General features: G+C 44.3%; 1 protein-coding gene across 2 annotated transcripts in view; it reads left to right on the plus strand.

Annotated features, from left to right (window-relative positions):
* TMEM104 (transmembrane protein 104) overlaps nucleotides 1–9,437 on the plus strand; it is a 28,549-nt gene extending 19,112 nt beyond the window's left edge. For both annotated transcript variants that reach the window (XM_066587312.1, XM_066587313.1), the window contains exons 7-10: nucleotides 1,294–1,393; nucleotides 3,001–3,103; nucleotides 5,559–5,652; nucleotides 8,187–9,437. In XM_066587312.1, the coding sequence (XP_066443409.1) occupies nucleotides 1,294–1,393; nucleotides 3,001–3,103; nucleotides 5,559–5,652; nucleotides 8,187–8,944 (1,055 nt within the window). In that variant the 3' untranslated portion in view covers nucleotides 8,945–9,437. The remainder of the gene's footprint in view (nucleotides 1–1,293; nucleotides 1,394–3,000; nucleotides 3,104–5,558; nucleotides 5,653–8,186) is intronic.
* The last annotated feature ends 4,014 nt before the right edge of the window (nucleotides 9,438–13,451 follow it).

Genomic DNA, 13,451 nt, shown 5'->3' on the forward strand with positions numbered 1-13,451 from the left:
AGCTGGCTCCATTGAAAGCAATGGGCTGCCGGCGATCGCGGGATGAATTGTCGGGAAGGGGTTAAATATATAAGCCCTTCCCTGCAATTCATCCAGAAATGTGTAAAAAAAAAAATAAAAAATTAAAATTATATAATTATATATATATATAATTTTTTATTTTTTTTTTACACATTTCTGGATGAATTGCAGGGAAGGGCTTATATATTTAACCCCTTCCCGACAATTCATCCCGCGCTCGCCGGCAGCCCATTGCTTTCAATGGAGCCGGCTGTATTGCCGACTCCATTGAATTCAATGGTCAGTGCTCGTTTAATTGAGACGAGTACCGCGTGGTGCTCGTCTCGAGTAACGAGCATCTCGAGCACCCTAATACTCGAACGAGCATCAAGGTCGGACGAGTATGCTCGCTCATCTCTAGTAACAGGCCATTCTATTACTGTTACTAGTGATCACAGTTGCACTTCCTCCCCACATGCCTGGAAGTCTCGGTTCACATTGGTTATTATTGCTTTTGCATTGAAAGGTTGAGGTCAGACTTCTCCTATGCTGCAGGAACACCACCATTGGCAGGGCCCTTCAGCACAGAAGTCACCGCTGTCACTGTAACCGTTGGAACAGGTCCCGATGTTACTTACTGTGATAGCTGATCGCTTAAGGGACCCACCAATCGTGGTGTTCCTGCAGCTTGGGATGGGTTAAACTAACCGCTTATGATCCAGTTGGCCTTATCAGGACCTGAACCAATCGAGTCAGCGCCAAAATCAGAGGCGGTTAGTTACAGCCATAGCTGGAAGCCAGGGGGGACTTGTTATTTGTGTAGCACCAACTTACTCCACAGCACTTTCAGGTAATTTGTTTATCCTCGGAAGGATGGAAGGCCGAGTCAACCTTGAGCCGGCGACCTGACCCATGCGAGAGCCTAGGACCGCATTCTGCCCTATCACTCTGCGCCACACGAGGCTCAGAAAAGGAGGCCCGTAGATATATGGCAGCTCAGCAAACTGGCACACTGCTGTCTGCTGTTTATTTGTTAGGCAGTCGGGAAGGGGTTAAAGGGATTTTACGTTTTAATTTTAAATTCATATTTAAAAAATTGTCAAAAGTTTCTTGCACACTTAAGAAGTCTTTCAGACATTCACAGTTTGCATATTAAGCCTCCCAACTGTACCACGTCGGTGCCATGGGAGTCATGTTACCAAGTAGAACCAAGTAAAGTAATACTCGTGCCCTTTTATTAAAAAGTGCCAGCCTGCAGTCTTTATTATATCTTTTTTTTTCTTCTTCTTACAGTTGGTGTAAACCTGTTCTATTTGTGCATCATTGTATATCTGTATGGGGACCTGGCTATATATGCAACGGCTGTACCTCTGTCCCTCGTTCAGGTCACATGGTAAGTATTGATGATGAAGGGCAATTCTTCACAAAAGTGAAAACCCAGAAAATAGATAGAGCTGCAGGTAGTTTTGAGGACTCAAATTAAAGAAGACCTTCAGCAAAAAAAATGCAAGTTTCCATCATGGACCCCCCCCCCCCCCCACCCTTTGGTCTATGAAACCCTGCACTTTTATGTATAATATACGTATTTTAGTATAGAACCATATTGACTGACTTGTGATCTTTTATAACTGTGTGATAGGATTCTATCTAATTGTCAGTGATTATGGTAGGATTTATCCACATTGACCCATGGAGAGAGGGCATTGCACCCTGGTTCTAACTGTAGCAATAGTATGTAACGGCACCAGTGTGGTGGACCTCATATGTAGGGATAGAAGCAGCCAGGCGAAGGTATGAGATTGATGTGTGTATTGTCCTAATGGTAACGTTTAGTCGTGGATGGAGTTTCCCTGTTATAGGGGAACTCCATTATTGACGACCTACCTTTTAGGATAGGTCACTAGTATCTGATTGGTGGGGGGGTCCATCGCTCGGGTTTCTCACCAATCAGCTGTTTATAGAGACTGTAGTGCTCAAGTGAGCTCTGTGGCCACTTCTTCGTCCAGTGACCTCACACTTGGACTAAGAGCACCTTGGTCTCATCCGGGTGAATGGGTTTGAGCTGCTATACCAGGCACAACTACTAGGAAATGTACAGTACTGGGTCTGGCATGCAGTGAAGAGGCCGCAGCCTTCACCCAAGTGCCACAGCCTTTTCACACAGCTGATCTGTGAGGGTCCCGAGGGGCAGACCCCCACCAATCTGATATTGATGACCGGTCCTGAGGATAGATCATCAGTGTTGGAGTCCTTTAAAACCCCTTTAAATGTTACTATTACTGTCTATTAACTTGCTATTAACCATGGCATCTAAAGGGTTAGATGACCAGGATTGAAGGTTCCTCTGACACAGACTGCCAACTACAGCTGAGGTGTCATTACACACTCGCTCCATTTTACCTGTGCGGGGGTTATGCTTCAGCACCGAAAAAATCCCAATGTTGTGGCATAAGGCCCCTTAATGGCCACGTTAAAAAAAACACGTGGACTGTCGTTAAGTAAAGGACTGTCGAGACATTCACCGTGTTCATTCTGTTGCATATGGATAGCCCATACAGCCATTCAGAATGACACTTTTGACCAATAGTAGATCCAACTTTAATTCTTCACATATTCCCTCTCTCACCTTCACCCTGCGCTGCGTGGAGTAGGTATCCAAACAGGCCTTAAATCCTCTTAGAAGCGAGTAATCCCTCTATAAACTTCTACGTGAGACGCCGTTGGGATCCTTTCCCAACAGCAAATAGATGAAATTGAGGGAACTCCCCTGTGCGCTCTCTTTAGCGGTGTGTGTCCTACTGAAGTGATAAAGTCCTGATCCCATTACCTCTGCTCTATATATTACACCCTGTGCTCTCAAGTTCACGGTCAGACTAGTTATGTGCGGTGCTGCGCCATATATCAGTCATACATTGTACATAACCGATGCCCTGAGCTCCGTATACAGGGATGTGCCGTTATGTAGACTATAAAATTGTGTTACTTTCTGTCCTTTCTCAGTTTTACTGGAAATGAATCATGTGGAACTCAAGCTGGAGAGAAGAATGATACCGACCCCTGTTGGGGAAACATCAGGCGGATTGATGCTTACAGGATTTATCTGGTAATTCCAACTGCAGGCAGTAAATCTCAACATTGTAGAATCTGAGAACATTGTAGGGCGGATGTGCACACAACCCATCAGGGATGACACAACACGCATGACATGGCCCACCAATCCTCTATATATTTGTCAATGTCTGTCTGTCTGTTGGAGCATCACGCACAAACTGTACGACCGATTGACATGACATTTTGCACGTAGTATAATATCGACCCGGGGAAGGTTATTAAGGCTAAAAAAAAATCTGAAATTTGGTTGTCTTGGCAACCTTATTTGCATTTTTTTGCCTTTTGCTTGAATTTTAATGCAGCAAGCCCCACATTTGCTTTTACCAATGGATTCTACGTCCTCGATTTAGTATTCCTGGTTATTTCCAACAAGTAATTCCCACTAGAAGAGTCAGACTGAGCGCTGAAAATTTGTGTTTCAGGACTGTTTTAAGCCCCAGCCTAACCCTGGCGGAGCCACCAATCATTTGCCTATTTTGTCATTCCTAATTCTGCCCATAGCAACCAATCACAGAGCAGCTTTCATTTTAGCTTAGCACTGAGGATTAGATACTGTTGCCCATAGCAACCAATCACAGCACAGGTTTCATTTTACCTCAGCACTAAGAGAATTAAAGGGGTTGTCCCGCGCCGAAATGTTTTTTTTTTTTTTTTCGGCGCGAGACAAACCCGATGCAGGGGTTAAAAAAGAAAACCGGATAGTGCTTACCTGAATCCCCGCGCTCCGGTGACTTCTTACTTACCTGGTGAAGATGGCCGCCGGGATCTTCACCCTCGGTGGACCGCAGGTTTTCTGTGTGGTCCATTGCCGATTCCAGCCTCCTGATTGGCTAGGATCGGCACGTGACGGGGCGGAGCTACGAGGAGCCGCTCTCCGGCACGAGCGGCCCCATTCAGAAAAGAAGAAGACCGGACTGCGCAAGCGCGTCTAATCCGGCGATTAGACGCTGAAAATTAGACGGCACCATGGAGACGAGGACGCTAGCAACGGAACAGGTAAGTGAATAACTTCTGTATGGCTCATAATTAATGCACAATGTACATTACAAAGTGCATTAATATGGCCATACAGAAGTGTATACCCCAACTTTGTTTCGCGGGACAACCCCTTTAAAGGCTGTTGCCTATAGCAACCAATCACAGCACTGCTTTTATTTTACCCACCAGTATAATATATAGCAGCCAATGACGGTGTAGGTTTCATTTTACCTCAGCAGAATAGCAAATGAAAGCTGCTTTGTGCTTTGGTTGCTATGGGCAACAGTATTTAATGCTCTTAGTGCTAAGGTAAAACGAAAGCTGCTCTGTGATTGGTTGCTATTGGCAACAGTATTTAATCCTCTTAGTGCTGAGGTAAAACGAAAGCTGCTCTGTGATTGGTTGCTATGGGCCCCCAAAACAGTTTTTTTACTGTTTACCTTAATACATTAACATAGCATTAATCAGCATAGGTGTCCTTCAGCACATTTATGTGTACGTTCTGATATCCTCTTTTCTTACTTAAAAGACACGCTTTGTATTGCACGCGTTCAGTATCGGGCACCCAAGCTAGTCATCAATATACAGCTTCCCTGGTTAGCGGCTCCTCACTTCCTCTGTTGTTGCAGCCGGCCTTCCTCCTATACATAGATAGCACTTGGCCCTGTAGTGCAGGGAGTGAGATCTAAGTGCCGGGGCCAATTTTCCAGTAGTCACAGTGACCGAGTTTTGTTCAGCCCTGTAATAGTGCATTAAATAAATTACTGATGGATCGCAGTCGATTCGCTGACTTCAGAGCCGGGAGGATCTCGTCCAGGCAACCGGTTAGGAGCAGCACTCGCGTCCTCCAAATAAATGGATGCAGCCGTCCGTCCTGGTTGGAGTAGCCCCAGTCCATTCAGCGTTCAACACAAACGCAGAAGTAGGCAAATGGACGTCCGTATTCCAAAAAAAACATGTTTATTTCAGGCTAGAGCCTAAATCATCAGTTAGCAACGTTTCGACTGTTAAAGGGTCTTCTTCAAGACTGAAACTTGAATAAGACTTTATAACGGAGTCGAAACAGTTCTGTCTACTGGTGAAGCTTCTAACCTTAAATACTGCCACTTTTTGGAATGCTGCCGTCCTATTGCCTACTCTTGCATTTGAGCTTCATGTGTGTGGTTAGTCTCCGATTATATGAACGGAGGTTATGGAAAGTGCCAATGACAGGGGTCACAGTAGGAAGAGAATCATCGTTTACATGACGGTTCTTGTTGACATGACTCAAATCATCCACAGGATAGGTGATAAAAGCCTGATCGGTGACGCTCCCACCAATCCCAAGAGCCGAGCTCCCGTGTTGCCCTTTCCTCTTCTCTGCACCCCCTGCTTATCTCCATACGCCATAGGGTTATAATACTCTCCTTTAAAAAAAAAAAAATCCAACCTGAAAATGCATTGCTGCCGTTTTCTTTTTGTTCTTCTAGGCTGTCTTCACTCTGTTCCTCGGACCGTTTACTTTCTTTAATGTGCAGAAGACCAAATATCTCCAGATTCTGACTTCGCTTATGAGATGGATAGGTGAGTGCCGGGAATGTAGTTACACGGTGTTTGTGGCATTATTATATTCTCATTTACGCAATAGGAATAAATCTTGTCCGCACCAACACAATGCTGGCCGCGGTTTGGGTTTCTTTGCATCGCTGCTGATATAGATTAAGAGCTGCTGTGGATGCCGACTTCTTAGTGGTGACATTTTTCTCCAGTTAAAGGGAATCTGTCACATGGAGTGAGGAACAAAGAAGCATTGTGTGATCGCTTTTGGCACTGCCGTGTGGGCAATTGGGCTTTACATGGGAGGCTTATGAGCTAAATGGACGCTCTTTAATTTGGTATAATTGTACAGACTTGTTTAGCGTTGTTAGGCCATCTTACTATTTTAAATGTGTTTTTCTTGATGTCCGGTTTATTTTGCTATTCATGTGTGTATATGAGGTTCGATGACTCCTATACACACACAGATATTACTATCTATGGGTTATAAAGGGCCACAGCGTGGCTTAGGGCAAGTTTGAATTTCCTTTAACATGCTATAAGAATGCCTTATCATAAAAATGGGTTAAGGAACCCAATAAATATTCTAGTTAAATGTGAAAGAACCCTTTAGGCAAAGTTTGGAGGAGGATGAACAAAAAACAGCAATTCTGGCTTAATCCTCTTTTATGCTCAGTATCTGGTGTTCCATTAATCACAAAGTATTACTTGGAGCATATCAAGTTTGTCTAGACCACAATGAGGAGCCAGATATTACACTTCAGGTCCTGACTAGTGAGCGAGTATACTCGCTAAGGGCAATTGCTCGATCGAGCATTGCCCTTAGCGAGTACCTGCCCGCTCGGGAGCAAAGATTCGGCTGCCGGCGGCGGGCAGGGAGCTGCGAGGGAGAGCGTGGTGAAACGGAGGGGAGATCTCTCTCCTCCCCGCTCCCCCCTGCTAACTGCCGCAACTCACCTCTCACCCGCGTCGGCAGCCGAACCTTTTCTCCCGAGCAGGGAGATACTCGCTAAGGACAATGCTCGATCGAGTAATTGTCCTTAGCGAGTTTGCTCGCTCATCTTTAGTCCTGACCACTGACAGCAGTCCGGACGATCAGCTTGATCGGCAGTGATCCCAAGGGGGGACCTCGGCCGATCAACTATTGATGATCTATACCGAGGATAAGTCATCAATAGTAAAAGTCCCGGAATACTCCTATTAATGTCATGGTCTTGTTTTCATTATATATTGTAGCAACCTAAATAAAGAAGTTGTCAAGTTTAATACTTATGTGCTATCCAACAGTGGATAATTGTCTGACTGCGGCAAACACGTCAGATGTCATTCCATTTTTTTCGGTGGTACCACCGGAGATGGCACAGTACATGCACTTCTACTCTATTTCCGTCAGTTCCATCAAAAGGAATGGAGCGCCAGCACACATGCTCGGCCACAGCTCCATTTATTTGGGTGTACACAGGAACCCCCAAATTAATGGGGATCCTAGCAAACGGGCCGCCACCATTTAGACACTTAACCTCTATCCTTTTATCTGTTGCAGGACCTTCTCTGCCATCACTTGTCTGATTCTTATTCTTTACAAACAGTGGTATCTGTAGCTTTAAATATTAGGAACTGATGGGCTGGTCTGCTTTTATTTCCCAGAACCGGTGCTACTCTTATCCGTCGGCTAAGTCTGGTATTACAGCTCCTTTTGAAATCAAATTAATGCATCTGAGCTGTAATACCAGACACAGCCCATAGACAAGAGTGGCGCTGTTTCTCAAGTTTCTTTTTATTTTCTTCTAATATTATACAGCACCTTTAATTTGTGTTGGTCGGAATAGTTTTGCTTTGGTTGATTGCTATTACATTTGACGATCTTGAATTGGATTGACCTGTCTGTAGTTCTAACTAACTTTATGAGAATGAAGTTCCTAAAATGAAGTTATTGATAGATTTCTGAATTGCGCTGCCCAAGCTAAATAAAAGGAACAAACTTTGATTGATGAGCAGTTCCACATCCCTTTCTGCCACTGACAGAGAAATATTGTGAAAACTCTTTCTGAGCCTTCCCCCATTCTCTAAAAATCCATTTCCTTGCAACGTATCGGCTCCAAGTACCCGCAGGCAAATGGAGATTAAAATCCTCCAGCAAATCCATAAACCAGATCACGTTTAAATGTCACAAAACACAACCTTCCAGCACCCCACCCACATGGAACGCGCATGCCTAGAAGAAGACTCCGTTAACCCTTTGCTGCTCCCCATGCTGGAGAGGGGGCTCTGTCCTTGCCTCACCATGGGGAGGAGAGGTGATAGTGTCAGGGGCCTCCTTCTCCTGGTGATTTATGGAGCGGGTAATGAGTTTTCACAGCTTTACTGCCACTTTGTTCTCATCTGAGTCAGTCTCATAAATCGTAAAGACAACAGTTTAACTCTTGACTGCCCAATTGCGTACAGTAAAATTTCTGGAGGGGGAAAAAAAACAGAGCCTCTAATCCTAAAAAAACGAGACCTCATGATCGTTCTAGGTTATTCACATAACTTTAACTCTTTCACTTTGTATTTCACCGCAGCTTTCATCATCATGATAGTGATGGCACTTATCCGTATCGGCGAAGGTAAAGGGGAAGGTACACCCCCTATGACAGATTCTTCAGGGATCCGAAATCTCTTCGGGGTCTGTGTCTACTCATTCATGTGCCAACATTCTCTGCCTTCACTCATCACACCCGTGTCCAGAAAGAAACACCTGACCGGACTGATCCTTGTGGACTACTTCTTGGTCTTGTCTTTCTACAGCCTTCTTTGCTTCACCGCTATATTCTGCTTCTCATCCGGGAGCCTGATGGACATGTACACTCTGAACTTTAGCGGATGCAGTCCTTTCGTACCTGCGGTGATTGGCTACTTTCTCGGATTGTTCCCAGTGTTCACCATTAGCACCAATTTCCCCATCATCGCAGTTACACTCCGCAACAACTGGAAGACTCTCTTCCATCGGGAAGGCGGCACGTATCCATGGCTCGTTGACCGTATTGTATTTCCTCTCATAACGCTGGTGCCTCCGATCATTGTGGCGTTTTGTACAAACCACCTTGAAATCCTAGTAAGCGTCACCGGTGCCTACGCAGGGAATGGCATCCAGTATGTTATTCCAGCCTTTCTAGTGTTCTGCAGTCGCAAAGACTTGACCCTAGTGTACGGACCCGACAGTAGTAATAAGCACCGGTCTCCTTTTAGGCAAGCGGGCTGGGTTTGGTTTGTACTCTTCTGGGCATTGTCATGCTTTATATATGTCACTGCCAACATAATCCTGACTGATGGCTTGTAATGTTTACAGGTTAACGTAATCATCGTGACCGAAGCAAGCCGCCGATGTGCAGGCCACATGGGCGGCCCTTGTTTAATTCTATACTGCCACCCGGGTGGCTGGGCCCATTCTCGCTGGACATGTCCTACGCTATTATGAAGACCACCGGTCATAATCTGTAATGAAGACATTGTAATCGAATAAGATAGTTGCAATTGTATTGAAAAAAGTTTTAACAGTGCCTTGTCGTCTTTCTGGCACGGTCAGGAGGGCATTACCTATCCAAGACATGCCTATATCGTACCGGCATGTTTAAAGGCCAACCCTTGCCTTTATGTACCTAAAAGGGAATGCAGGCACACCGTTGGCCTTTTTTTAGAGCTCTACAGGGGTGGCGCGACACACTCCAGCACAACCTCGCTGCTCGTGACCGGCATTAAGGACTTGCCACACTGTGCACAGGTGTTCGCTAGTTGTTTGTAACCGAAATAAAATTAAGACTTCGGAGACTCAATTTGTGTATTTATTGAAGGACTTCCGTTAAAAAAAACACGACTTAAACACTACACTTGCACAGCACGTGCCCAGGGCATACTGATTACAGATGCTTGTGGCGCTGATTAGATTCCTCGCCACCCTACCCCCTCTTCTCATCTCTCTCCAAGAGCAGAGGTGATTTATGAGTACATTACTCCCGGCCCTGATGAAATCTGTATGTGGAACAGCTTTGCTTGTTTCGTACAGAATATATACTGGGGGTTAAGTTGATGTGTTTATGTGCTTTTTTTTTTTTTTGCAATTTTTGGCACACAGTAGGAAGTGCACAATGACATTCATTGTATGTGATACAGGGTTACAGGAATGTATCTGTCAAACATGAAGAATTAGTTAGCACTTAAGTTATTAGCTTTTACAGATAATTGCCCGTGCTAACGACCATTGACTGACAATGAGCATGTCGATTTGCGCTGGTTCTCTCCATGTGCACAAGCAGATTATCTGCCCTATGGGGACGACTGATCATTAACTGTTTGTCCCCTTACGGCTGTCATTGAGCGGCTGTACATCTCCCCATTTACATGCAGCGGTGCAGCCCTCAATAACATGATCAGCTGATGGACAAGTATCTGCTTGTTTGTTGGCTGATTGTTCATCTTTTTACACAGTCCAACTGTTGGGCGAACGAGCGTTCAAAGAAACGGGCAGCCCTGATAATTGGCCCATGTTAAAGGACCTTTTTAGCCTTTGTATGTGCTTTAAAAGTGCTACGCTCCCTCCATCCACAGTTACAATATGGTTTCTACACTCTTGCAACGGGTGGCCAATACCTCCATAACCTTAACTTTCCTATACCTGGAAGCCATGTTAATGACCTTGCCCTACACAGGTATGACCGTAAGTGCACACAGTCATGTGCTGTATAACATCTGGCCACATCCTACAGCATGCAATATTGTATCGTGACCTATTTAAAATAAAGGAGGTCGGGAATTGGACATTTAGTGCTCTCTCACATGAGGGAATTTGCGCAGCTAAGTTAGCCACGCAAAAAGAAACTGTGACCTATTGTTTCCTATGGAAACATTCAGACGAAGGAATTTATGCGTGCAAAAAAAAACACACCTAAAAAAATAGGACATCCTGAAATTCCCTGCTGCATGAAAATATAGGTCTCGATCTATCTTTGGTGCGCAAAGTGCAGGAGTGTCCATAGACTCCTATAGGAGCTGGGGAAAAAGGGAGGGGGAGGAGAAGTGAGATTAGCAGCCTTAACTAAACATTACCATTGTTTAGCTAACACTGCTAAACAATGGCATTGGCAGGGAGATGGAGTTTGCGGAAACAATGCCAGAGAAAGGGGGAGTCAGGTTAGCAGTGGGTCATGCTGATAAAGAATGTGAGATGGGTGTATGTAGTGAGCTTTTGTGCTCTTTCTCTCAGCAGCGCATTTTTTTTAGCAACACGCCACTCCCGATTGTGTGAAGGGCAATTTCCACGCTAAATCGTCCATGTGATTTTTGCGCATTTTTGATATTTGAATTTTTTATTTTTTTTTGCATTATCTTCTGCAAAATTTTTCCACTTATGGGAAGAAGCCCTTATATAGCACTTATTCTGCTGCGCTGTAGATCATTCGATACCCCAATTGCAGCTCACAGTTTAAGTTTAACTATTAGTATATTTTTGGATTGTGAGGGAAAACTGGAGTAAACTCTATTTTTATTGAGTTTTCATTAGCTTAAAGAGGTAATCTGACTTCACAAAAGAAAAAAAAAAAACTGTATGGCCTAGGTCCATACCCACATGGCTCCTACTTGTCTCTCACGGCTCCCTTATTTCTTGGAAGTTCATCTTCAGGGTGGATTCAGACGACCGTATATCGGCTCGGTTTTCACGCCGAGCCGTGATAGGTGTCATTATCTGCAGAGGAGGCAGAGAGGGGTGGGAGCTCAGAGCACTGCTCCTGGCTCTTCCAGGCTCCCCCCCTGCAGAGAGAGACGACGTATATCGGCTGGGCATGAAAACCGAGCTGATATACGTTCGTCTGCATCCAGCCTCAAACTGAGTGGTGTCAGTTCCATCATTTTCCTCTCCCTCCTGACTTAAGTTACCTTTACATGGGGTGATTAATGCCCAAATAATTGCTTGAAACAGGATATTTCGGTGATAGTTGTCACGTATATGCATAGCTACTAATAGTGTTGAGTGAGAACTTGCCAAGTGGTCACTAGTTGCCTTTGCTTCAACTCGCTGAAAACAAAGTGACTAGCAAGCAAGTTCTCTGTCTGGATAAACAGGAGTTGTTCAATCTTTCAGCGTCTGCCTGTTTACCATGAATGGGGGCAGACGACCAAAAGAGATCTCCAGCCGTTCCGTCTCCATCCACTGAAGAGTGTCGCTCCTTTGTCAAAGTGCAGGATCAATAGTTGTGATTACTATCAGGCATTTATACATCTGATAGTTGTCCCATTTATAACCCTTTACATGCCACACTCAATAGCAACTACAGCCTGTATGCAGATGACAGGAGTAGGGGGCTGTTTCTGTCACTCATTGACACCCTGCAGTGCGATCTCAGAGTACCAATAGGTTCCTGTGGCATCCATAAGCCTGGAGTGACATGCCTTGAAGCATTAGCATATGTTAAACCATTGGCACCTAGAGCCAATCATGAGTTCTTATGATTACAAGGGGGCGTGTATTTCTGATCATACGTAAGTGAACCTATATATACATTGTCTGCTTTGTAATAAACACAGAAGACCATCATTGTCGGATGATACTACCTGTGTCATGTGTCAGTGATCTGTGTACACAACTTCTCTTATAATTTGGACCAGGCAATGAAACACTATGAAATCCCTCTGATTTCTCTAACAGGGTCCTGCCTACTGTTATGTAGTGCATTTTACTACGCCTATAAGTAATGCAGTGTACTATCCTAGCGATCGTATGATCATATCTTCAGGTCCCCATCAGGAACCAAAAATTGTGTTTAAAAAAAAAAAATTCTATGAAGTTTAAATGAATGAGAATAAAATCTAGAAAAAACATGTATTTTTCCCTGCAAAAACCTATTCTAAATGGATAACATATCATAAAAAATAGCATATAATAGCTATTACCATGTTCTTAACAATGAAGACAATGATCAGGAGATGGCACAATCTCTCCCTGAGGAGAACACCCAGAAGGGGTGTGGGGACACCTAAAAGCTAAGTAAGGAGACTTTTATAAGGCAATGCCCCTTTGGGAAATTTATGCAAATAAGAAAGATAAAAAAAATACCTCTACAGCTCCATCCCTTGACCCACTTGCCCTCATAGGTGTCTCCACACACTTTGGGTGCTCTCCTTAAGATGACACAACATCACTTCTGACTCATGTCATAGGCCCCTAACAGACTAAGCCAGAATCCTACTGCACACTGATGAGAGGCAAGTACCCCAAAACAGTCCTTCTGTGCATGGTTTTCTGCCTTGGTTTAATATTCCCAATCATTGAGGACTTGTTATTAGTTTGCTTTAAAGTGAAGGAATGCTGCCATCCAATAGATATTGCTGTAGAGGTATTTTCCCATAAATTTCCCAGAGGAGCATTGCCTTATAAGTCTCCCTCCTTAGCTTTTAGGCGTCCCCAGAGCCCTTCTGTTCGCCGGTAACATAGCCCCATTTAGATGTAAGGTACTGATTTTCACTGCTGCGTGTAAATATGTACCCTAAATCTGTTCCTCGTGGTTTTATGCCCCCTCTCTGTGCAGCTCTGACTCGGATAATGGATATTCCTGCTGCCAATGTTACGTTTCCAGACTGCAGCGTGGACAAGGATGCCAGGAGGCCATTTTATGGGCTGAGAACATTGCCATAAATGAATAAAACGGACAATATTTTTAAGAGATGAGACATATGCAGTAAAAGTGGAATGCCAGCCAGTAATAGAATCTTAGAAACCACCCGTGCAATGAGACCGCATTACTAAAATATCTCATCTGCATTTCTGTCCTGGTGCGTTATTTCATATGGAAGAT

The sequence above is a fragment of the Eleutherodactylus coqui genome, chromosome 13 (assembly GCF_035609145.1).
Source record: "Eleutherodactylus coqui strain aEleCoq1 chromosome 13, aEleCoq1.hap1, whole genome shotgun sequence".
Classification (NCBI taxonomy): Eukaryota; Metazoa; Chordata; class Amphibia; order Anura; family Eleutherodactylidae; genus Eleutherodactylus; species Eleutherodactylus coqui.